This window comes from Leopardus geoffroyi, chromosome E1 (assembly GCF_018350155.1).
Source record: "Leopardus geoffroyi isolate Oge1 chromosome E1, O.geoffroyi_Oge1_pat1.0, whole genome shotgun sequence".
Classification (NCBI taxonomy): domain Eukaryota; kingdom Metazoa; phylum Chordata; class Mammalia; order Carnivora; family Felidae; genus Leopardus; species Leopardus geoffroyi.
The window spans coordinates 9,819,702-9,844,755 of NC_059330.1; the positions used below are offsets into that span (position 1 = coordinate 9,819,702).

At 44.4% G+C, this 25,054-nt stretch overlaps 1 protein-coding gene across 11 annotated transcripts in view; it reads right to left on the reverse strand.

The window, feature by feature from the left end:
- Positions 1-25,054, reverse strand: part of SPECC1 (sperm antigen with calponin homology and coiled-coil domains 1) — a 289,226-nt gene that overhangs the window by 104,513 nt on the left and 159,659 nt on the right. For all 11 annotated transcript variants that reach the window (XM_045487518.1, XM_045487513.1, XM_045487514.1 and 8 more), the window contains one exon: positions 146-1,728. In XM_045487518.1, the coding sequence (XP_045343474.1) occupies positions 146-1,728 (1,583 nt within the window). The remainder of the gene's footprint in view (positions 1-145; positions 1,729-25,054) is intronic.

Consider the following 25,054-nt stretch of genomic DNA (forward strand, 5'->3'; position numbering starts at 1 on the left):
AATGGAACACATCTTCAAGCTAGAAAGCTGGATTCATGAATGAAACTGGCTGAGCCAAGGAGTCTCTATGCTCTGTGAATCTCAAGGTCGAGGGGAACAACGCTAAGAAGGATGAGCAAATACCGGGAAAGGACTGTCTCCTTACCTTGGCCAGTAGGCTTGAAACGTGTTTAATTTCACCATGGGCCTTTAGCAATTCTTGCCTGAGCTCGGTGCAAGACAGTTCCAGCTGATCCTTCTCAGCTCGAGCGACTCTCAACATCTCTTGAACTTCACGCGCCTCTGCCGTCTGCCCCACGGGACTGGTCTCCGTCGCTTTCTGCTGCTCACTCTCCAAATGCGCCTTCAAAGACCCATTTTCAATCTGCAGCCCTTCCAAGGTCGCCTTGCACTCCTCCAGAGTTTTGGCCATCACACCGTTATTACACCGCTCCCGTTCCAGAACCCCGGTCAGCTTTTCGTTTTCTTCCTTGAGGTGTTTAATCGCTTCCAAAGCTCCTTGGTTCTCCTCCTCCACCTTCCGGAGGCTACAGGTCAGCTGCTGCTGGATGTTAAGCAGCTTCTCTCTTTCAAAGCGGCCCTGGTCAAGAATTTCTGCACACTTCTGCTCCAGCTCCAGGATTTTGCCTTCTTGGACGGCGGCGGGCTCCTCGCTCTTTGCGCGCTCCTGCAGGAGGTTTATCAGCTTCTCGTTCTCCTGACTTAGCTGCGCGGCCCTCTCTCGGTGCTGGTGGAAAGAACTCTCCAGGATCGTCTTCTCGTCCAGCAGTTTCTCGTTTTCGGCCGTCAGCTCCTGAACCATCTGCTGCTGGTCCGACAACTCCTGCAGAGTAGCCTGCAGCTCCTCGGCCGTGCTGTGCTGGTTTTCCTCCATCTTCTGTATCTTCTCCGCGAGGGAGGCCAGGGACAGCTCGCTCACGTTGTTGGGGGAGCTGCCTGTCGTGGAGCACTTGGAGCTCTTAAAGGGGTTGCTGCTGGAGGACAGGGGCCTGGAGGGCGTGTCGGCTGTGATGTGCTCGAAATCCGAGGCATCTGGGGACAAAGAAGCTTTGGTGACGTCGCTGCTTGAAGAGCCTGATGTCCTTAACGCGTTTTCGTGTATGGGGTGCCGATACGCATCGAGCTCGCCCGACAGCTGATTTCCGGGTGGGCTTCCGAAGCTGGACTCCTGAGTTACGGACGTTGGGCAGCTGCTCTCCCCCGTGTGACTAGCGCCCCCCTCCGAATTTGGGGAATGCTCCAGATGAGTCAGTTTCTCCCTTAAGGCCCGGTTTTCCTCCTCCAGATCTGCAAGCTCCTTCTGAAAATTCTTGTTCTTCTCCTCAAGAGCTCTTAGCAAGGGTTCCGAGTCACCTGGGGAGACGGGCGTTCCATCTGCATTTGCGTCGGAAGGCTCGGTTCCTTCAGTGCTCGGAGTCCTTTTCTCCTTACATTTCTTCAGCTCGCTTCGAAGCCTGTTAATTTCACTGTCTTTCGCTTTGGCTTCTGCCAGGAGTTCCCGAACCTGGGACTCGAGCACGGCCTTTTCCCCGCCTTCATTCTCTGGCTTGGGTCTTGCGGAGGTGGTCCGCAGGTGCTTCGTAGGGGTGGGTGTGCTGGAAGACGTGGGGCTGGACACCGACTTCCTGGGGTTGGAGGGACCGCGTGGCACGGTTCTCTCTCTGGAGACGGTTACCGAAAGTTCTCGAGGAGCTGGGATGCCTGTCCGTTTGGCTGTTGTCACAGCCCCTAAGGACAGAAGAAGTAGAAACCAATGAAACAACGCAAGCACTTTTATAAATGAAACCCAAGTGACTTCAACTCATGTCGGACACGGAACGGGATGGCCGCTGCCCTTCATTCATTTCCGCCCCCCCCCACCCCCCCCCCCACCCCCCGCACCTCTAGAAACCTACCTGGAGCTGACTGGGGTTTCTGTACCTCCTCCCACAGCCCCTAGACTTTGGGGGGAAACTGACTCCAAGCCTGAACTCCTCCACTTAATCTCATCCCAGCCACAGTGTCTGGTTCAAGGCCTGGACACACCCTTCAACTGAGGTCAACAGAACACCAGGAGGGTGTCTTCTGGGTGAGTTTCTAAAACATTACTGCACATGAGGAAGGGAGCACAGAAGTCTGGGAATGGCTGCAACCTGTTGTCATCATGAGAGGAAGGTGAGAACAGAGTAGAAAGAAGGAAAGCAAATTCTTAGTAGCTCGGTGGAGTTGCTCAGTCAATCAGCCCTGGAGCTTAGCCTGTAGCTAAGCTGGCCTTCCAGTTACACAAGCCAATAAATGCCCTTCACACAAGTCATCTTGAATTGGGTTTTCTGTAACCTGCAGCCTAATGCATCTGAACTGTAACCCCGGCAACTAAACAACAGCCTTTTGACAAAATGCAAGGTCACAGTGCATTTCTTGATAAACGTTTCTTTCTTGATTTTTTAAATCTTTACTTTTTAGAGAGTGCGATCTTTATTTTTGAGAGTGCGCGAACAGGGGAGGAACAGAGGGAGAGGGAGATACAGAAGCCGAAGCAGGCTCTGGGATCCGAGCTGTCAGCACAGAACCCGATGCGGGGCTCAAACTCACGAATCGTGAGATCGTGACCTGAGCCGAAGTCGGACACTTAACCGACTGGGCCACCCAGGCGCCCCATGACAGAGACAGAGAGAGAATCTCAAGCGGGCTCCACACTCAGCGTGGAGCCTGACACGGGGCTCGAACTCACAAACCGCAAGTTCACGACCTGGGCCTAACTGGGATGTTTAACCAACTGAGCCACCCCGGGTGCCCCTTGATAAACATTTTTTTTAAAAAGTTCATCAACATCTTGTGAATGAGTACAAATTTGCTTAAGAAATCACAAGACACGAATAACACCAAGGGAAGACTAATCTAGTCCAATGACCTACTACTTTTTAAAAAAAAATTTTTTTTTTTTAACATTTATTTATTTTTGAGAGAGAGAGAGACAGAGCATGAACAGGGGAGGGTCAGAGAGAGAGGGAGACACAGAATCCGAAACAGGCTCCAGGCTCTGAGCTGTCAGCACAGAGCCCGACGCGGGGCTCGAACTCACGGACCGTGAGATCATGACCTGAGCCGAAGTCGGCCGCTTAACCGACTGAGCCACCCAGGCGCCCCTACCCACTACTTTTAACACAAGTGGAAACAGTGTGCTTATTTGTATTCAGAAAAATAAGAACAAATGGGATAAGTTCGCATTACATGTAGCTATGGTACGGTTTTAAATGCTAAAGGGATTTACATAATATGGAAATGATACAAAATTTAGAGTATTTATAACGGGAAATGTAAGGGAAGGAACTATTTTCTGTTTTCATCTATACTACATTGTAGACCATGTTAAAAAAAAATTCTAGAAGTGAGAACCCAGACATTGATTTCCTATATGGCTCTACAAATGAGACCCACCTCAGAGGTTAAAGGGTAAGCAAAAATTCTGGACCTATTTTCCAAACTCAAAGACCGGTTGATGAATCAAGGCTGACTGCGGTAACTTCCCCACCTCTGTGCCTCGGGTTGAAGGTCCCCAGTGACAAAGGACCCTAGAAGGTGTCACCAATCCCTAGGCCTCCACAAGGTGGGAAGCAGTGGAGGGTATGCCCCCTGCCCCCCAGAATGGCAGCAGCTCCAGTCGACCAAGACAGAAGCAGAACCCGATGTGGCGCGGTAGCTCTGAGCCCAGTGCCAAGGGCCGCTTCTAAGGAAGACCTGAAGGTATGAACATCCTGAAATTGGGGGTGATGATGTGAAGGCCAATGGCATTCGGTGCTGTGTCTAACAGTTAAGTGCTTTTTAAAACCTTGACACAATAAAGCTTAAGTTGTCATACTAATATACAGAAAAACTAGATGGTTTTTCTTTATTTATTTATTTGGAGAGAGAGAGAGAGAGAGAGAGAGAGAGAGAGAGAGAACGAATGCAAGCAGGGGAGGGGCAGAGAGAGAGGGAGAGAGAGAGAATCCCAAGCAGGCTCTGTGCTGACGGGGGGGGGGGGGGGGGGGGGGGGGGGGGGGCGGGGCCTGAACTCATGAACCATGAGATCATGACCTGGGCCAAAAATGAAGAGTCCGATGCTTAATGAATTGAGCCACCCAGGTGCCCCCAAACTATGGGCTTGTTTGTTTTTTAATTAACTTTTTCAAATTAGAAGTTACTGGAAAGCTAAGAGTACTACAATACACAGTTTAATGCCTTCAGGCATCTTCCTTGCATCATACTTAATGAAGAAAATACTCAATGAAGGCAAGATTTATTTAATTGTTCTCGTAAAATGAAGATTGAAATCACTAAGCAATAAACCGTTTTAGTAACGCTGGTTCTCTAGAATGAAGTAATCCTGGAAAGGGCCCTGATGAAAATGGAAGATAACTCAAGTTCAAGGCAGATGGGAGAGCCCAGCTCTTGTTATCACACAGCCACTGGCCATTCCCGACACGGCCACTGAAATGAAGGCTCCTTTTCAACCATCCGTCCGTCGGGTTTGAGGATGGGCAGGACTCAAACAGAGCAGCAGATCAACCCTGTCATCCTTTCCGGCTGAAGTGAGCTCCTCCCTTCTGCCAAATCTTAGCTTGCCCTCCACATAGGTGTTACTACTTGCACCTTACCTAGACTAGTAGGAATTTTTTTACATCAGTGTACGTCTGTGAAATATATCCGCTTGTGTATTATGAAATACACAATCCAGTTGTGTTTGTTACGACATCTGTTTTCGTTTTTGTTTCTGTTGTTTCCATTCTGACACTTGATCGGCACTGCACTATACATCCGGGAACCCTGACATGGAGCATACCACTGGAAACATACACCACAGCAAGGGAGACCGCAGAGGCAGTGAGAAGCCCGGGGTTGACAGAATAAGGATGGCCTAGCCGTCACTCTTGACTTCTTTGGTCTTTTCCCCATCCTCCCATCAGACCGCCACTTATTCCTACTGAGGCTGGCTGTCTAACGGCATGAAGTTGAAATAAAAGCAAGCCCCACCTCATAATTGGGAAGACTGATATGATTTTCTAAAAAACATGCTTGCTGGGCCCCTGGGTGGCTCAGTCGTTAGCCATCTGACTTTGGCTCAGGTCATGATCTCACGGTTTGCGAGTTCGAGTACCACATCTGGTGAGCTCGAGCCTCGCTTTGGGTGAGCCCCACTTCTCTCTCTCTCTGCCTCTCGTGGGATTCTCTCTCCCCCCACCCCCGAAACCCTCACTCACGTGCACCTCCTCTCTCAAAAAGAAAAAATGTTTGGATCTGCCTGGATGGCTCAGTCAGTTAAATGTCCAACTCTTGATTTTGGCTCAGGTTGCGATATCGAGCCCTGTGTGGGGCTCCATGCTGAGTGTTAAGCTTGCTTGGAATTCTCTCTCTCCCTCTCTCTGTGCCTCTCCCTTGCTCACATGCGCGCGCGCTCTCTCTCTCTCTCTCAAAATAAACTTAAAAAAATGATGTTATACTAAAAAAAAAATTTTTTTTTTAATTTTATATATTTGAGAGAGAGAGCATGCACACACAAGTGGGGAAGGGGCAGAGAGGAGAGACAGAATCCCAAGCAGGATCCACACCATCAGCACAGAACCCGATGTGGGGCTCAAACTCACGAACCGTGAGATCATGACCCAAGCCGAGATCAAGAGTTAGATGCTTAAACGACTGTGCCACCCAGGTGCTCCCTGATGTGTTATATTTTTAAAATGCCAAATGAAAAATTATAATGTGACAGATCACAGGTGCATCAAACTCTGTATTCATAGATACACGCACTAGAAGAGTACCCAGAACATTGAGAACAGGTGAATATTAAGCTGCTTGGGCTGTGAGAAAATTTCCTGTTTCTTTTGTACGGTTACATTTATGTAGTAAATTTAAAAAGCAGAAGGGAAAATCCTATCATAACAACATACAGAGAGTTAAGGGGGCAGGAAACATAAATCTTTGCAGAGAATAAAAAGCATGTTTAAAACAACAATAGCACAACCATTTAAATCAGATCAGATGCCTGTCTTAAGCAGTGATTCTCATGAGCTGAAAATAAAATATTTTCAGTCCCTTCTTTTTTTTTTGATTTTATTTTTTATTTTTTAAAATCTACTTCAGTCCCTTCTTAATTTCCTTGTCTTACCCTAAGAATGCTACTTGGATTGTTCTTTGGTAGGTAGGTCTCTCTACTATGCACTGATGAAGGAAATGGTGACATTCTGAAATAAATTGCTAAACTTTCATTTCTTCAATAAGAATTCACAGACCTGTCCTGTGGGAGAGACAGGCGGGAGACAGAAATGAAAGTTCACCATTATCACCTACCACATAATTGCTGCCTTGCCTCTGAAACACAAGAGAACTTACCCCTTTGGTCTCAAAGAATCCAAACTACTAGGATATTTTTTACTCTAACCATTCATAACTTTTTTTCTCAAAAGTTCCAATGATGCATTTATTGTCAAATCTAATCTCCCCCCCTCAATCTCCATCTTTCTCAACCTTTCAGTGATATTTATTCCTCCTTCCCTTCGCTCTCCTTATCCATATCTCCTTATCCTCCAGTCGAGGAACCTGAAAAACATTTAAAATGTCCTCTCCCTTTTCTTTTGGTAACCAACCAGTCACTAAAACCAGCTATTTTTGGAAATGTTTCTATATTTTTTCTTTGTTTTCCTTTTGGTAGGGATCCAGTCTAGGTCCTTAAGAATGTTCCATCTAAATTTCTGAAATGTTCCCAAAGGTCTTTCCGACTCCAGCCTCTCCCAGCCCGGAGACATAATGGACCAATATCCCTTAAATATCCTGCTCACTGTTCTGTTCCAGAATCGGTAGGCATTCCCGCCTGCTTCATCATGATGATGTCAAACTTTTTCCCTGGGCTTTCCCGGTCAGGCATAATCTCATCCTAATCAACATATCCAACCTTTCACTTTTGGGTTTTTGTTCCCACCCCCCCCCATCGCAACAAACCTATTTAACCCATTCCACATCTCCACTGTCCCTGTGATTTGTTGAAACAGCCTTTCCTTTCCATCCTTCTGAGGGGCATTTAAACATGCTTAACTCTCTTCAATTAAAAAAAAAAATCTCGGGGCACCTGGTTGGCTCAGTCGGTAGAGCATGCAACTCTGGATCTCAGGTTTGTGAGTTTGAGCCCCATGTTGGGTGTAGAGATTACTTAAAAATAAAATCTTAAAAAAAAGTCTGTAGCCCACATCTTCCTCCAGCTAATAGCTGATTTCCTTCTTCCCCCTCACAACAGAATCCTCCCCAGAGTCCTATAACTTGGTTGTCTTCACTTCTTCTCTCTCCTCTGCCATTACTCAACCCAAACCTTGTCCACTGAGGCCACCCACAACCTCCACATGGGCCAACACAACAGAGACCTTCAATCCTCTCAGCAGAACTGGAACAATTCCTTTTTTTTTTTTTTAACTAATTACTTTATTTATTTTGAGAGAGAGAGAGAGAGAGAGAGAGAATCCCAAGCAGGCTCTGCAATGTCAGTGCAGAGCCTGACGTGGGGCTCGAACCCACGAACCACAAGATCATGACCTGAACCGAAGTCGGATACTTAACCAATTGAGCCCCCCCAGGTGCCCGGGAACAAGCATGCCTCCAATGAACAACTCTCCTGGTTTTTCTCTTCAGCAACTGTCTTCGGTCTCTGTCCTTTGCTGGCCCCTCCTTGTCTCTCTGCTTCTACTTGTCAGAATCTTCAGACCTGGGTCCTGGGCCTTTCCTCCTCTCTTATTACAAATTATTTTCCTGGTGATTCTATTCCATCTCAAGATCCTAAAATACCACTCATATACAGATGACCCCCCAATTAACTCTCTTTATATGGACCTCTCATCTGAGCAACAGATCTGAATATCAAATTACTTACTTGGTAAGTATAATCGAATTACAAGAAAATTACCTCAAACTAGATTAAAGGCATAAAGGTAGGCCAAGAAAAAGTGAACGGAATGTGCAAAAGGCCTGGAGTGCAGGGAGCCCTGACAAGGAGGGGGCTGATGGGGAAGAAGGCACATTTCTAGAGGATGCTCAAGGAAGGCCTCATGGACAGAGCTTGAGATTCAAGGTGATATGCACTCATTAAAACAACGCTAGGATGCTTGGAAGAAAGAAAAGGATAGCACAAGAAAAAACTCTCAAAAATTTTAAGTACATTCGTCAAATTATAAGCTTCAATAGAAGGGATGGAATGCAAAATCAAAGACCTCTCCTGATATGGAACAAGATTTAAACAGAAAAGGTAAACACTCAGGGCCAATCCAGAAGATCAGTCAATTAACAGAAGATCTGGAAATACAGACCAGTGGAAGCACAGTGAAGGAAATGACCAAAAAACTGACACGAGAGAATCCTGCAACGCTGAAGAACGTGAGTCCCAGAACTTGTGTCAGGCAGAATGAATGAAAAAAGACCCACATGAAGATACCCCTTTATAAAGTTTCAGGACACCAAGAATGCGTACAAGTTCAGGGAAAAGGTGTGAGCATGAGACTGGCCAACATTCATTATAGCAGTACTGAATTCTCAAAGGCAATGAAGCAAACACCTTCAAAGTTCTGAGGGAAAATGATTTTCAACCTAGAATTCTATATCTGACCTAACTATAAACTAGTCACAGAGGCAGACAATAAAACATACTGTCAAACATATGGAGACTCAGAAAAAAAATTAAACCGCTAACACCCTTTCTAAGTAAGTTACTTGAGAATGTGCTCCAGGAGAATGAAGGAGTAAACCAAAGAGAAAGAGGGTGAGTGATCGTGGGAGACCAATAGTTCTATTAGAGGAAACCAGTCACGGGGAGTCTCGAGAGGATACCCATGGAGCAAATCTGGAGAACACATCCAAACTGGGCCAAGAGGACAAGATGCCTCCCGAGGGAAGTTTCTTTGAAAGAACATCTGGTTGGATGAAGAGTATGAAAAAAAAAATGAGGATATAATAAAAATAGTGAAAGGTTCTCAAAAAAATTAAAAATAGAATGACCGTAAGACCCGGCAATTACAGTACTAGGTATTTATCCAAAGGATACAAAAATACTGATTCAAAGGGGCACATGCACCCCAATGTTTATAGCAGCACTATTGACAATAGCCAGATTATGGAAAGAGCCCAAATGTCCATGGACTGATGAATGGATAAAAAACCTGTGATAGACACACACAGACTTATACATACATACACACTGGAATATTACTTGGCGATCAAAAAGAATGAAATCTTGCCATTTGCAACAATGTGGATGGAACTACAGTGTATTATGCTAAGTGAAATAAGTCAGAGAAAGATAAATATCATACGATTTCACTCATACGTGGAATTTAAGAAACAAAACAGATGAAAATTGGGGGAGGGAAGGATAAATAAGATAAAAACAGAGAGGGAGGCAAACCATAAGAGACTCTTAAATACAGAGAACAAACAGAAGGATGCTGGCAGGGTGTTGGGTGGGGGGTGGCTAAATGGGTGATGGGCATTAAGGAGAGCACTTCTTGGGATGAGCACTGAGTGTTATATGTAAGTGATGAATCACTAAATCCTACTCCTGAAACCATTATTACACTGTATGTTAACTTGGGATTTAAATTTTTAAAAAAGTTCTTATCACAAGAAATAAACAGACTCTTAACTATGGAGAACAAGCTGATCGTTACCAGAGGGAAGGTTGCAGGGAGAGGGATGGGTTAAACAGATGATGGGGATTAAGGAAGGCACTTGTCATGATGAGCACTGGGTGATATATGCAAGTGTTGAATCACTATATTGTACACCTGAAACTAATACAGCACTGCATATTAACTAATCAGAATTAAAATAATAACTTAGAAAACAGTGAAAAAACCAGAAACTTCATAAAACCAGGAACCTGCATAAGAAAGGTCACAAAATCGTACCACACGACTTTACTCTGCGGGGAATATATACATATATAGTGACAATTACACGGATACTATTTAAACTGACCTATACACCAAGTGTGCAAGACTATTTTATAGAACATTTGAATATTATCCCAGCTAGCAAATAAAGTTGAAATACATTAGGGAACAACAAATTAAAACAACTACGAGAGGGGCGCCTGGGGGCTCAGTCAGTTGAGCGTCCGACTTCGGCTCAGGTCGTGATCTCACAGTCCGTGGATTCGAGCCCCGCGTCGGGCTCTGTGTTGACGGCTCGGAGCCTGCAGCCTGCTTCGGATTCTGTGTCTCCCCTGCTCTCTGCCCCTCCCCCACTCACTCTGTCTCTCTCAAAAATAAATAAATACATCGCAAAAAAAAAAAAAAAAAAAACTATGAAATACCACTACACACGTACGAAAATGGCTAAAATCCAAAACCTTAACACCACCACGTGCCGACAGGGGTGCGGAGCAACAGGAACTCTTGTTCATTGCTGGCAGAAATGCAAAATGGTGCAGTTAGGCAGTGAAGACAGTTTGGCAATTCCTTACAAAACTAAACACACTCTTGCCGTGATTCAGCTATCGCACCCCTTGGTATTTACCCAAATGAGTTGAAAAGTGATGCCTACACACAAACCTGCACAAAGGTGTTCAGAGCAGCTTTATTCACAACTGCCAAAAAATGGAAGCAACCAAGGTGTCCTTCAGAAAGTGAACGGATCAACCATGATATATCCAGGCAATGGAGTATCATTCAGTGCTACAAAGAAATGAGCTATAAAGCCATGAAAAGACAGGGAAGGACCCTAAATGCAGATGACTGGGTGAAAGAAGCCATTATGAGAAGGCTACACACTGTAGAATTTCAACCATAGAACATTCCAGAAGAGATAAGTTATGGAGAGAGTAGAAACATCAGGGGTTGGGCAGAGGGAAGAACAAACAGGCAGAGTACAGAGGATGTTTAGGGCAGTGAAACTGTTCCGTGTGATACTATAATGGGTGGATACATTTGTCCGAACCCAAAGAACATGAACCCTAACGGGAACCATGGACTGAGTGGCTGTCATGTGTCAGTACAGGTCCATCAGTTGTAACAAATGGACCACGGTAGTGAGGGATATTGATGGTGAGAGGAGCCCTGCACACTTGTGGGGTTGGGGGGGAGGACAGGGGTTACAGGGGTGGGCGCACTGTGCCCTCTCAATTTTGCTGTGCCCAAAACTGCTGTGAAAGTCTACTTTTTAAGAAAAAAAAAAAGGCACCTTAGCAGTTTAATTAAGCAAGTGTATGTAAGTGGTTAACTTCAAGAAGTGGGATAAGAAAGGGGGCGGTGTAGAGCAACAGCAGTTTTGCTTTTCATGATAAGGGCCCTATTTCGTTTTTTAACCTGTGCCTATACCACGTCAATAACGAGAATGGAGAAAAAGACACGTGAGTGCTGGTGGATGCAGCTCGGAAGGAGGTAATCAGGCGTCCGTTGGTTTTACAGGCGGTGCTGTTCCTTTGGACTCAGAACAAGTGAGATAAAAAAGTTTGAGGCAACTCAGCAAAGCAGAAGCAGGGCCACAAGGAACTGAAGTCTGTTATCAAATCTCAGGCCCCACCTTGCCTGTGGTGGAAGGTAATTCTTCCCTAGTTCCACTGCCTTTTGGGAAGTTTCCGTGGAGTGTTTTCTAGAGATGCATTCACCTCATATGAAAGTCAATGGAAACTCCTTGGCGGACCAAACAGAGGAAACCACTCAAAAGAATCCTATCCGTACCAATGAACCAAATCACTTGTGCAGTTTGCTTTCTTGGCTAAAAGCAAACAGTCGGGTCCACGTTTAGAGATGGTTTTTTTGTAGCAGGATAAAAGTGTTCTGTCTTGTCATTTTTTTTTTTTTTTTTTTTTGCAGGGTGCCAAATTAATCTTGCTCACACTCCACTGGCTCAGCATCTTGGGTTAGAGTTGAAAACACTTGTAAATCTGCATCCTTCTCGGGGCGCCTGGGTGGCTCAGTCTGTTAAGCGTCGGACTTCAGCTCAGGTTATGATTTCACAGTTTGTGAGTTTGAGCCCCGTGTTGGGCTCCGTGCTGACAGCTCAGAGCCTGGAGCCTGCTTCAGATTCTGTGTCTCCTTCTGTCTCTGACCCTCCCTCTCTCTCTGTCAAAAATCAACATTAAAAATTTTTTTAAAAATTGCATCCTTCTCTTTCCCAAATAGTCACACTGTTCCATGGCCACCATGAACGATGCTCTCAGCAGAGAGGGCCTCTGAACAAAAGACTCCGAAGGGGGTCTGGCCTAGGGAGGGCACAGCGACCACTCTGTGCTGGGTCTTTAAAGGCAAGACAAAGTGGGGAGACAAAGCGGCAGTGTTACGAGAAGAGATAATAGCATGGTCTGAGCGGCTTCTTGCAGGGGGCCCACACGGCTGGCAGTCCCCTCCAGGAGAAGCCAAAATGCAAAACGGCTCTGGAAGGGCAGCTCCCAACACGCCAGCTCAAAAGCCCAAAGCAGGCGGGACGTCTCATTTCCATTGAAACTGAAGTGGCCAGAGGACCGGTTGGCCCCAGATTTCACTCTGCATGCTGGGTTGGCTTTCTAGCCCACTGTGTGGGCCAAATGAAATCCTCATTACCTAACTCCACTGCATGGGAGGTGCGCCCCCAGGGTCTCTGGTCAGCAAACTGGAAAGGAGAAGGGGCTGACGGCAGTGGGGCTTTAGTGAATTACAACATCTGCCTCTCTGTGTGTAGCCTTCCCTTCAGTAGAGATGAGAAAAGATCCACTTCCCGATTTGTGAGTCTTTTTTTTAATTGTTTAAATGTTTTGTTTATTTTTGAGAGAGACAGGGGGAGAGAGAGAGAGAGCACTAGAGGGGGAGGGTCAGGGAGAGAGGGAAACACAGAATCGGAAACAGGCTCCAGGTTCTGAGCTGTCAGCACGGAGCCCAACGTGGGGCTCGAAGTCATGAACCGTGAGATCACGACCTGAGCTTAAGTCGGGCACTTACGTGACTGAGCCACCCAGGCACCCAATATGTGAGTCTTGATGCACCTGAGAAGGACCCATTCTAGATCACGATTTAGCTCTGACTCCCTAACATTATATACACTTTGCCCAGTGACAGCTCCATCTCATAGCAATCACTGAGAAACTTCCAAATTCCACCACTAAAAGGAACCAAATTCATCTGCATGTGCAATTACAGAAATTAGAGAATTAGGCAGAGGGGGCGTGCTGAAATAGGTTTATCTGGATTAACATCACTTTGTTCTGTTTTCTTAAACCACGCATTGGTCAAAACATAGAACATTAAGGAATTGACCACGTTCTTGATTTTTTTTTAATGTTTATTCATTTTGAAAGAGAGAGAGGCAGAGTGGGGAGGGGGCAAAGAGAGGGAAAGAGAGTGAATCACAAGCAGGCTCTAAGCACAGAGCGCAGAGCCTGATGCGGGGCTCAAACTCATGAACCATGAGAACCTGACCTGAGCTGAAATCAAGAGTCAGGTGCTTAACCGACTGAGCCACCCAGGTGGCCCTTCCCACATTCTTTAAACTGAGAGTTTGCAATGTAGGCAATGCTAATACCAGTTCACATCTGCACCACTTTGGTCTTTCAAAGCGTTTTCATACACATTAATTTGCGGCTCACAAAAATCATTTGGCAAAGTGCTGTTATCTTTATTTTATGGATAAGGAAACGGACTGTCTGAGACGCTTCACAGTTAGCCCAAGGGTCTCACAGTAAGTACGTCTTCTGATACCTAAGGAAGCACAGAATCGTATCATTCCAAACTGGAAGAAACAGAGAAACCATGTAGCCTGATCTTTCATACAAAGTAGTATCGACAGCATCCAACCTCTGATGCTATTTACCAAACTGTCACGTGCCAGAGACCAAGGATTTGCAGTGAAAGAGAAGCCAGCACCGGACAGCCCCTTCCACTGCTGGAGGCTCCAACAGTTGGACAATCCTTCTTTATACGGGGCTCAGTTTGATCTTCGTTAACATGGCACATGTTGGTTCCAGTTCTGAAACGATCTGGAACCACAAAGAACAGAATTCTTGCTTCTTCCACGTGACACCTGAATATGTGAGGGCAGCTTTGTTTCTCTCCTTGGTTTCCCATTCTTGAAGCAAAAGCATTCCTCACCCTTCCCACCAGGCCTCACGGGACCCGGGGTCATTCATCAGGGGGACTGTCTGGAGAGCCTCTGATTTAGCAACATCCCTCGGAAATGTTACCCAGAATCTCAAAAATGCTGCAGTTGTGGTCGCTATGAGTTAGGAATCGTCTAGTCACAAGAGGACACCCAATTCAAGCCTGAAACAATAAAATGAGTTTTTGGCTTCTATAACTGGAACTCTAGGGGCAAGTCTGACTTGAGGTCCAGCACGACTGAAATATGCTTTCAGGGACCGTCGCTCTCCCTTGCACGTGCACCTGGACGGGCTACCTTCATCAGCGATCTGCCTTGCCTCATGGCAGTGTGATGCCTGGGCAGCTCCAGGCTTCAGTCTGCACACCATCAAATCCAGGGAATGGTGCTAAGACTCTTCTGGAGGCCCTAACAAATGTCTCCTCGCATCTCATTCAGCCTGGGTCGCTACTGGCCTTGACTCATGAAGGTCAAGGTGATATGCTGATTCATTGAAGGCCGGGACAGGGCGGGGGGGGGGGGGGGGGGGGGGGGCGGGGAAGGGGTGAATTATCCAAGGAGAAAGAAATCCTGACAGAAGAGGGAAGCAGACGCCAGAACAAACATCAAAGTAATACAACACGCACAAAATGGCATAGTGCACCAGTTTTTAAAACAAATAAGAAAATGCTTCAGACCCCAGCAGGGGACATTAGGCAACAATTAAAAATGAAAATTATGGGGGCGCCTGGGTGGCGCAGTCGGTTAAGCGTCCGACTTCAGCCAGGTCACAATCTCGCGGTCCGTGAGTTCCAGCCCCGCGTCGGGCTCTGGGCTGATGGCTCAGAGCCTGGAGCCTGTTTCCGATTCTGTGTCTCCCTCTCTCTCTGCCCCTCCCCCGTTCATGCTCTGTCTCTCTCTGTCCCAAAAATAAATAAAACGTTGAAAAAAAAAAATTAAAAAAAATTTAAAAAAAAAAATGAAAATTATGGGGGCACCTGGATGGCTCAGTCGGTTAAGCCTCCGACTTCGGCTCAGGTCACGACCTCATGGTTCATGAGTTCGAGCCCTGCGTTGGGCTCTGTGCTGACAGCTCGGACGGAGCCTGGATCCTGCTTCAGATTCTGTGTCTCCCTCTCTCTCTGCCCCTCCCCTGCTCGTGCTCTGTCTCTCTCTCAAAAATAAATAATAAACAAAAAAAATTTTTAATGAAAATGATGCATACCGTTTAGCCAGTTACCACTGTTTTGGGACAAAGTTTCCCCTTAATTTCATAGGTAGAAAAAACCATTTTATTATTTTTTTAATGTTTATTTATTTTTGAGAGAGAAAGAATGAGCCGGGAGGGGCAGAGAGAGGGGGACGGAGGATCCAAAGCAGGCTCTGCGCTGACAGCAGTGAGCCCAATGCGGGGCTCGAACTCCCGAATTGTGAGACCGCGACCTGAGCCGAAGTCAGATGCTCGGCCGACTGAGCCACCCAGACTCCCCTGGAAAGAACCATTTTCTTTTGCAGGTGAAGAACCTGGGAAAGGCCTGGCCAGGCACTTGTGACTTCGATGCTCTCAGGTGGCTGCAGTAACCGGAAGACTCGCTGGGCCGGACATGCCACGGGGCTCGCTCACGTGGCGGGTAGGGCAACCAATGCGGTCGTGTGGCAGCTGAGCTGGGCTGTCGGTCAGAGCACTGTTGGGGGGGGGGCCTCTCCAGGAGGGGGTGGGAGGTGGGTCTCAGGGTGGCTGGGCTTGTTACAGAATGGCTCAGGGCTCCGGGTGTGTTTCTGCATACAAGGGTCACCACATGGCCTCTTCCAGGCCAGCCTTGGCAGTCACACGGGTCACTTCTGTCATACTCAACTAGGAAGCAGTCCTGGGCCTGCCCAAGTTCAAGGTTCGCGTTCCTTGACGGAGCAAGTGGCAAAGTTGCACTGGGGAAGTGCACGCGAGGTGGGAGGCAGAGGCGGGGCCGTCTCAGGGGAATACAATCCGTCACACCTCCCTAGGCTGACCACACAGTTTTATCTCATGAAGCCATTAACCGTGTGCCTCTATTTCCCAAACTGATGTTCTCGTTGTTGAAATGTCTAGACATGGAAGCCAATGCTCATTCCACTGACAGGCTGCCAGTTCCAAATTCACACTGAAGACAGTGGTAAGATCCACTCCCCGGTAAATACAAGACTCTCGATGTTTTGCACTTTTTGGGGCAAGCTGGTCCCATTTCTTCCGTACAGTGAGAAGGAGTAAAGGCATGCTTAAGAAATCTGTTGGGCGGGCACCTGGGTGGCTCAGTTGGTTAAGTGTCTGACTCTTGATTCTGGCTCAGGTCAGGATCTCACGTTCATGAGATCAAGCCCCACAATGGGCTCTGCGCTGACAGCACGGAACCTGCTTGAGATTCTCTGCCTCCCTCTCTCTCTCTCTCTGCCCCTTTCTGGCTCTCTCTCTCTCTTAAACAAACTTAAAATATATATATATATATATATATATATATATGTTGTGGCTTCACCATTTCTTCAAAACCAACCTCTAAGAGCAATGAAAATATGTTTAGTGTTTCACCACAAAAGGAATAAAATGAACCTTTCCTTACTCTTCACTTACTTTATTAATATTTTTAATTTAAAGAAAACAGAAACAGCCTTCTCTCCTATGCACAACTTATTCTGCACCAAATACTTTACATATATTATATTAGCTCACTTAAACCCTTTGTTGCAGCTACTGATTTTATATGTATTTTACCTCGCAGGAAATGGAGGCATAGGTGCGTTCAGATAACTTGCCCAAGGTTACAACAGCTTAAGTGGAGATTTGAACCCAGAAACGTGGGCTCCAAAGTTCTCACTCTTAGTCACCAAACTCTCCCCTCTGGCATACAGAAATAATAATGCTCTTTCTCAAACTGAAATAATCAAAATCCCCTATTTTCCTGAGATAGCAAAATGAAATATGAGATATGGAAAGAATGTGTTCTTCCACACTGACACAGACAGGCCTATTAGTTTTTTGTTTGGGATCATAACATATGCATATATGACATAAAGCTGTTAGCATTTCTTTGTGAATTCTACTTTTATCACTAGAAGGCATTTACAGCCTTCCAGGACACTGAAAATAGAGCTAACTTGTTCTCTTTAATAATATAGTACTTCATAGGAGTGATGAACTACAATTTATTCAATCAGTTCCTGCTGAGGAACATTCAGATTTGGGCCATTACAAAAAAAAAGGGGGGCAGGGGGTGCCTGGGTGGCTCAGTCGGTTAAGTGTCCGACTTCGGCTCAGGTCACGATCATGCAGTTCATGAGTTTGAGCCCCGCGTTGGGCTCTGTGCTGACAGCTTGGGGCCTGGAGCCTGCTTCACATTCTGCGTCTCCCTCTCTCTGACTCTCCCCCACTCGCACTCTGCTCTGTCTCTGTCTCTCAAAAATAAGTAAAAACATTTAAAAATTTTTTAAAAAAATGTACTGCAATTACCAACCTTTTTCTGCATTCACTACATACTTAAGTGGTGGTGTTTTTATTTCTAGGGGGCAGAATCCCCCAAGATGGGACTGCTTTGTCAAAAGGAACATACAACTTTTCAATCTCAATAGCTGTTACTAGATTCCTTTCCAAAAAGATTACAACCATTCACGCTGCCACCAACAATGCACAGGAATAATTTCTTCTTCTTTAGACCCTGATCAGTGCTGATTATTCTTTTTGAGGGGTGAAAAATGATTTCCTCTGACTTCCATTTCTCTGATTACAAGTGCTGTTCAATATCTTTGTTTCCTCTTTTTTCTTTCCTTTCCTTTTTTTTTTTTGGTTTTGTTTTGCACTGAGTTACTTATCACGCTATTGCCAACTGACCTGTACCACTGCCTCCTTAGATATTTATCTACCCTTATCTGTTTATACGTATACCTCACAGATTCAGGATATTTTGAACATTTTCCCCAGATTGTTACATATGTCTAAGCAGAGGCTGGATATGCCTCAGTATTTCTTCTCTTTTCCTTTCTCAACAATATGACTTCTTTGGGGGGGCACATGGTTCCAGAATAAGGGCATTCCCCAGCCTCCTTTGCAGCGGGGTGTGGCTGGGTAGCTAAGTTCTGGCCAACTGGATACAGTATCTTCTGGAAGCGACCCTTACCAGGCAGTGCTCACCCCTTTCCTCCATTCTTATCATACTATTATCGCTGCTTGAAATGCAAAGGTCATGTTTGGGACGTGAGGTCAGGATCTCACCTAGTGGAACCAGAGGTTAGCAAGAGCCAGGCCCAGGACCTTTGAGCCCCATACTGGCCTGGACCATGTACCGAGACTTTAAAAAAAATTTTTTTTTAATATTTATTTTTGAGAGAGAGAGAGAGAGACAGAGACAGAGCACAAGTGGGGGAGGAGCACAGAGAGAGGAAGACATAGAATCTAAAGCAGTCTCCAGGCTCTGAGCTGTCAGCAGAGCCCGATGTGGGGCTCGAACTCACGAACTGCGAGATCCTGAGCTGAAGTTGCACACTTAACCAACTGAGCCACCCAGGTGCCCCACGCCCCATGTACCCAGACTTACATGAGAGATGAATTCAGGTCTTCTTTAAGCCACTACTATCTGGGGGATTTTGTCACTTGCAGCCAAATTTAACACTAACAGAGAGAGTGGACCCTGAATATAAGGGGATAATCATTTCCCAAAAGAGTAAAAAACAAAAACAAAATAAAAACTTCTTGACCAACTTGAGTAAGCTTTTATTACTACAGTCAAATCCCTGCTTTAATTTATATATTACTCATTTATATTTAGTATGTAATATGTATTACATATTATATATAAAATATGTACTTCAATAAATTGTATATGACATGTTAGTAATAATGTCTTATCGTATTACAGAATGCATATTAATATACTAAAATTATATCTATATGTTCATATTTAAAATCGTATTACATAAAATATATTCATTTAGAAATATTGATCCCAGGGGCACCTGGGGGGGGCTCAGTGGGTTAAGCGTATGACTCTTGGTTTCAGCTCAGGTCATGATGTCAGGGTTTGTGAGATCGAGCCCCACGTCAAGCTCTGTGCTGACAGTGCATAGCCTGCTTGGGATTCTGCCTCTCCCTCTCTCTCTTTCTCTGTCTCTCAAAATAGATAAATAAACATAAAATTTTTTTTTAATTAAGAAAAAAAAGAATTATTGATCCCATACTTGTATTTCAAGAAAATTTGTATCCAGATTCATCACATGCACGTTCTCCCTCACTGCCTTCATCAATACCACAGCTACTTTTAAGCCATCTGTTCCAGGCGACCAGAGAACCATCTAAGCTGTTTTGAGTTTGGGCGCTTTTTGAATCCACGGACTGCATCATGCTGCCACTGAAATTTTCATACCAAGTCTCAAAAGCATATGTACATGGCATGATGTCAATTTCTTCTAAAAAAAATGCTTCCTGCCGGTATATATTGGTGATCCCTACAACACAATCACTTGCTGTCATAATCTTTCAAAGCCTCAATTTAGCAACACGGAATGCTTGTAACTATGAGGTTATACTTCGTAGAATAAACACCAAATTTGTTTTAAATTTGTCTCCCTTTTGGGGCGTCTGGGTGGCTCAGTCGTTAGGCGTCCGACCTCGGCTCAGGTCATGATCTCACGGTTTTTGAGTTCGAGCCCCATGTCAGGCTCTGTGCTGACAACTCAGAGCCTAGAGCCCGATTCGGATTCTGTGTCTCCCTCTCTCTCTGACCCCTCCCCTGCTCGCACTCTGTCTGTCTGTCTCTCTCTCAAAAATAAATAAACAATAAAAAAAAATTGAAAAAAAAATTTGTCTCCCTTTTTCTAAACCAACTCTGTCAGGTGGCCCCCATAAAACTCTAAAATTAAAACTGAGGTTATTTTAGTCTGTCTTCCCTGAGTCTTACTTTGTTATTCAGAATAAAGTAATTAAGAACACGCCGCCTTGGTTAAAAATGACACTTTTTGAGGCCTGAATTAAGGAGTTTCCTTTTTTTCCTCAAAGAAAGAATTCTGGGGAGAAATTAGTCTCATTTCCAAGCATACTAATTTGAGACGGATTAATAATTTTATGACATTAAATCTGCCCGTTCTGGAAAACAGTAGCTTCTCCATTATTTCAAGTCTTGTTCTATGAACCACAGTGAGATTTAACATCTTCTACCTTATGTCCTAGAATATTCTAGGTAAAATTATTCCTAAATATTTTATGGCACCTTTGAACTGGATTTTTTTTTTCAATTTCCACTGTGAAGAAGTTATTGCTAGTGTAGAAAAAAAGCTTATATTCTTTCTATATTTATCTCATATACAGTCACTTACCAATTCCCTTACTCTTGGGTCTAATTTTTCTTTTCAATATTTAAGCCAAAAGATGTTTTGCCTTATTGCACTAATAACAAAATGATGATAACTAATAATGATAATACTTCAAGTTTTATATTATTTCCAGGAATTACTGTATACATTTATACTTAGGGGGAAATTCATCCATTTCCTCCAGTTTTTTTAATGTATTCGTATACATTGAATTTCTCACTTTTCATGTCTTTAACAATAGATCCTTACCCATTTTTAATGTTTTTCCTCTCCTTTTCTTTAACCAGAAATAATTTCCATTATTTGCCTTTTCAAAGTACTAGTATTTGGTTTGATTTATCTTCTTTATGGTTCAATGTCTTCTATTTCATTCCTTCCAGCTTTCCTTATTAATTTATTTCTCTTTTCTTTTGCTTTCTTCCTGGTTTCATAGGTTGAATATTCCACTCCTACATTTTCAGTCTTTTTTCTCTATGGTAATAAAAGCATCTGTGATTGTACATTTTCCTCTGAGTTCAGCTTCAGTTCCATTCCATCCACTTTGCCACAAAACTCTCCTCCCTTTGTGTGTTTCTAGATTATTTATAATTTGTTTTGACTTTCTCTTGGTGCAGAGATTATTTAAAAATGGTGTCCCTGAATTCTTAAGTAGTTTTTTTAAATAATTGTCTTTTTGAGCATTCATTTCACTGGATTAAGAGGACAGAAGACTGCATATAGAATCAGAATTTTTATATTTTGCCTTTCATTTCCGGTGACAAAGTACGTGATCAACTCCTATAAACAATTCCTAGATCTAGAGAATATGTATTTCCTGTTCTATAAATTTGTTGAATCTTTTATTTATAACCTCTATATTTTTGCTTTGTTTGTTTCGGAGGTTGGAAACTGGCAGCCTGCAAGCTACAGATATGTTTTATTTGGCCGGCAAAGGGCTTTAAAATGTATGAATGTCAATGCCTTTAGGCAAGGCATGCAATCTCTCCTTCACCGTACAATTCCCATCTTCTCTGCTGTCTTACACCCAATAATTCACATATTAATGTTGCCCACGTGGTCCCTGTGGGCATCCAAGTTGGCAGTCTAGTTTCCCTGGCCTGTCAAATTAGAAAAGACACATAATTAACATCTCCTAGTATCAGTATGTTTTTAAGAATTAAATTCTCCTTTTATTCCCAATTTTTGTTCTATGTGTTTTGTTGCTTAAAGATTAAAGACAGTTGTATGTTTTTGGCTTTTGTCAGTATAAAATATCCCTCTTTGTCCTGTTCAATGCTTCTGTTCTTACCTTCTGCTTTGTCTGACACTAATATGCTTATGTTTGTTTTTTAATGGGTGAATTTAGCTTAAGAATATTTATTTTGGGGCTTTTATTTAGCTTTATTGTTTTGGCTTCATTTTGTTTACTGTTTAATTAACTCTCATTTCACCTTTTTTCCTTCCCCTCACCTTTGCTCATTTGATATTGCTTCTCTTTATTCCTTTCTGACCTGCTTACCCTTCATTATCAACCTCAATCCCTATCATTTTGGAAATACTATGCATTTCTATTCCGTTTGTGGTTACGGGCCATTCGTAACAGTCTTAACTAAACCTTCATCAATATTAAATAACTATGTCCCCCAATTCCTTACCAACAAAGATGAGATTAATTTTAGAGTAATTTTCCATACGAATGCCTTGAATGCCCCCACCTGCAATCGTGGATTTTGCTGACAGTCTCGAATTTTTAGTTCTGGGCTATTTCCTAGATTTTCCTTGAAGTATGATCCTTCTCTTCAAAAGTTCCACTTTATAGTTACATTACAAAATTTCAGCTAAGTTCGCATCCTTGATTTATATACACAATGCTTCATGCTACACGAGTCACTGCTCACCACTGTTTTCTTATATTCTTGGTCTTCCTCTAGCTTGATGTTTCTACTGATCCAATTACCAGTCTCTAATTGGTCATTTGAATGCTTGCTCAAGTAGGGTATATAAATCCTTCATGTCTAAAAATATCCTTTTTCACTCTGATTCATTAAGTGATATCTTGGCAGGAGAATTTGAATCTGGCACTCCTTCTGAGTACCTAGCTTTCCAACCTCTCTTCCCTATGCTTAGGACTTGCCCACTTCATTAGTCTCAGTTGAAGGCAGGGTCCACCTCCCACTGAATAAACTGAAAACATCAGCTGTTTGCTTTCTCAGCTCCGCTTTGCAGCTAAGGTGTGCCCTTGACCCTGACAGTATTTATGCCTGCCCCAGATTTTGGCTCAGCAACCAGTGCTGCAAAGCAAGGACTATGAGAAGAAATGCTCGCTGGCAGCTATGGTGGCTGCAGCAAGATGAAAATCCTGGCAAGCAGTGGCCCAGGTGCTCGCTGTGGGCTCCAGCGCCAGCAGCTCTGGTGCAAACTGCATTTTCTGTGCTCACGCACACAGCAGCAGCGTCCAGCCTGAGCCAATTCTGCGTGAGAGTTTAGGCACTGTTCCTTGGCTGCACAATCTCCGCGGCTCATTCTCCAATTCCACAGCAACTCTATATCCACTAAAAAATGTTTTTTCCTTCCTAAATCAACACAAATCAGCTTCCGTAGCCTGTAGGTAAGGACCCAGGCTAACATGGCTGGGTATAGAAGACTTAAAGCTCTTTGGGGTCAACAGTCCCAACGGACGCTATCCTAGCTTCTAGTGAGCATTCCAACACCATCATAATTCTCTTCAAAACTGACCTATCTTCCTGTCTAAAAATTGGTAGGCTTTTTGTTTGTTTGTTTGTTTTAAGTTTATTTATTTCGAGAGAGAGAGCAAGCAAGCAGGGGAGGGGCGGGGAGAGAGATCCCAAGCAAGCTCTGTGCTGTCAGCACAAGCCCCATGCAGGGCTCGAACCCACAAACTGTGAGATCATGACCCAAGCCAAAAGTGGATGTTCAACTGACTGAGCCACCCAGGAGCCCCGGTAGGATTTTTATCTTTATTGCTGTAGTTGGGCGATTAAATTATGCCTTTTTCCAGACTTCTACGAATCCTTTTTAATTTGAAGCCCAAAATTTCCTTCAGCTTAGGTTCTCTCCTTTTATGTGTCAGGTCTTCTCCATCTGTTCCTTTCTCACCTTCCTACACTGGTCTCTCTCAAACATGTTACCTATTTCACCTCATGATATCGGTATCTTTGTTTCTGACAAGATGCTGCTTCCAGAAAACGAATTCAGTTCTCATGGGGGCTGTTATCCTTTGTATTTCATCTAATAAAAGTTTCAAATCAGGAAAAAAACTCTTTGAGTTACTTATTACTTTTTTGTTGTTGAATGCTTTCTTCTGTCTCTTTTTTTTTTTTTAATTTTTTCATGTTTATTTATTTTTGAGAGAGACAGAGCACAAGCAGGGGAGGGACAGAGAGAGAGGGAGACACAGAATCCGAAGCAGGCTCCAGGCTCCGTGCTGTCAGCACAGAGCCCAACATGGGGCTTGAACCCACAAATCATGACATCATGACCTGAGCCAAAGGCGGACATTTAAGCAACCAAGCCATCCAGGAGGCCCTCTTGTCTCTTTGATTTAGCTTTGCTTGTTCAGAATGTCCAGCTTGAGCTCTCTATCTCAAGTTATTAAATCCCCCTGAAAGTGGACCACACTCTCGCTTTGCCAAATCTGGGTTTGACCTTCGGCACCCAGACACATGAATGCTTCTCCAACAGTGGCAGATCATCACGCAGAGGAATGGGAGTTTTCATTCTAGAGCCCAGAAGTGCATGGACTGGCACACTAGGACCTCTTCCACCATGCCATGGGGAACGCTTCTGTCTGATCTCACGCTTCTGAGAGTAAACACAGGAGAAGCAGTCCCTGCCAACCGCTAGCTCCTCAGATGTGCAGGGCCCGCGGTCCCTTCAAAGACTAAATGCAGGAAGGGGAAAAGAGAGCTGTTAACACTTGCACACTGTCGTGTTTACTGTGCTGAAAATCCTTTCTGTTGTAAGCAGTGGCCAAGAGACGGGACCAGGCCTAAGCTACACTATCCATACATACCCAGACTCCTGACCCAAGGTATGCCAGAGGAGGGCAAGATGGGGGGAATTACTGACTGCTCTTGTCTTTCGCCACCCTTTCCATAATCCGCTTCTAAAGCTACACATAGCCATTCCATGTGAGCCATTCCTAAATATTAATCTCTAGCTATAAGATGTCCAACCATCTGTTTAATCTCTCCATCCCTATGCCCTGGCATGAATGTAGTTCAGAGTACTTGCATTGAACAAACCTTTCCTAGACATCTTGTAAGTGCCAAGCCCAGCGGTCGAGGCACTGATGTACGAATGTATGTAACAGCTATGTAAGGAGATGGCTGCAATCCAGTACAGCAAATGGAGTAAAAACAGCAAATGTGGAACCTGGGGAGCATAGGACACCAGGCCCAGCCCAGAGGGTCAGGGAAGGTGGTCAAGGAAGGGATCACAACTAAGCTGTGTCTTGAGGGGAGATCAGCATGAGTGGTGAGAACAGGTGATTTCGACAGAGCTAACGGAACCGTGGACAAAGTGGAGCAGACAGACGAAACCACAAGCCCAGCAAATAACATGTAATCAAACAAAAGAGTAAAAGAACATCGCTAAAATCAGGGAGGGGCTAATCTCGCTCGCCCCATCATCTTGAAAAGCGTCACCCTGAGAGAGAAAAGAGGTTAAAACTCAGAAAAGCCAG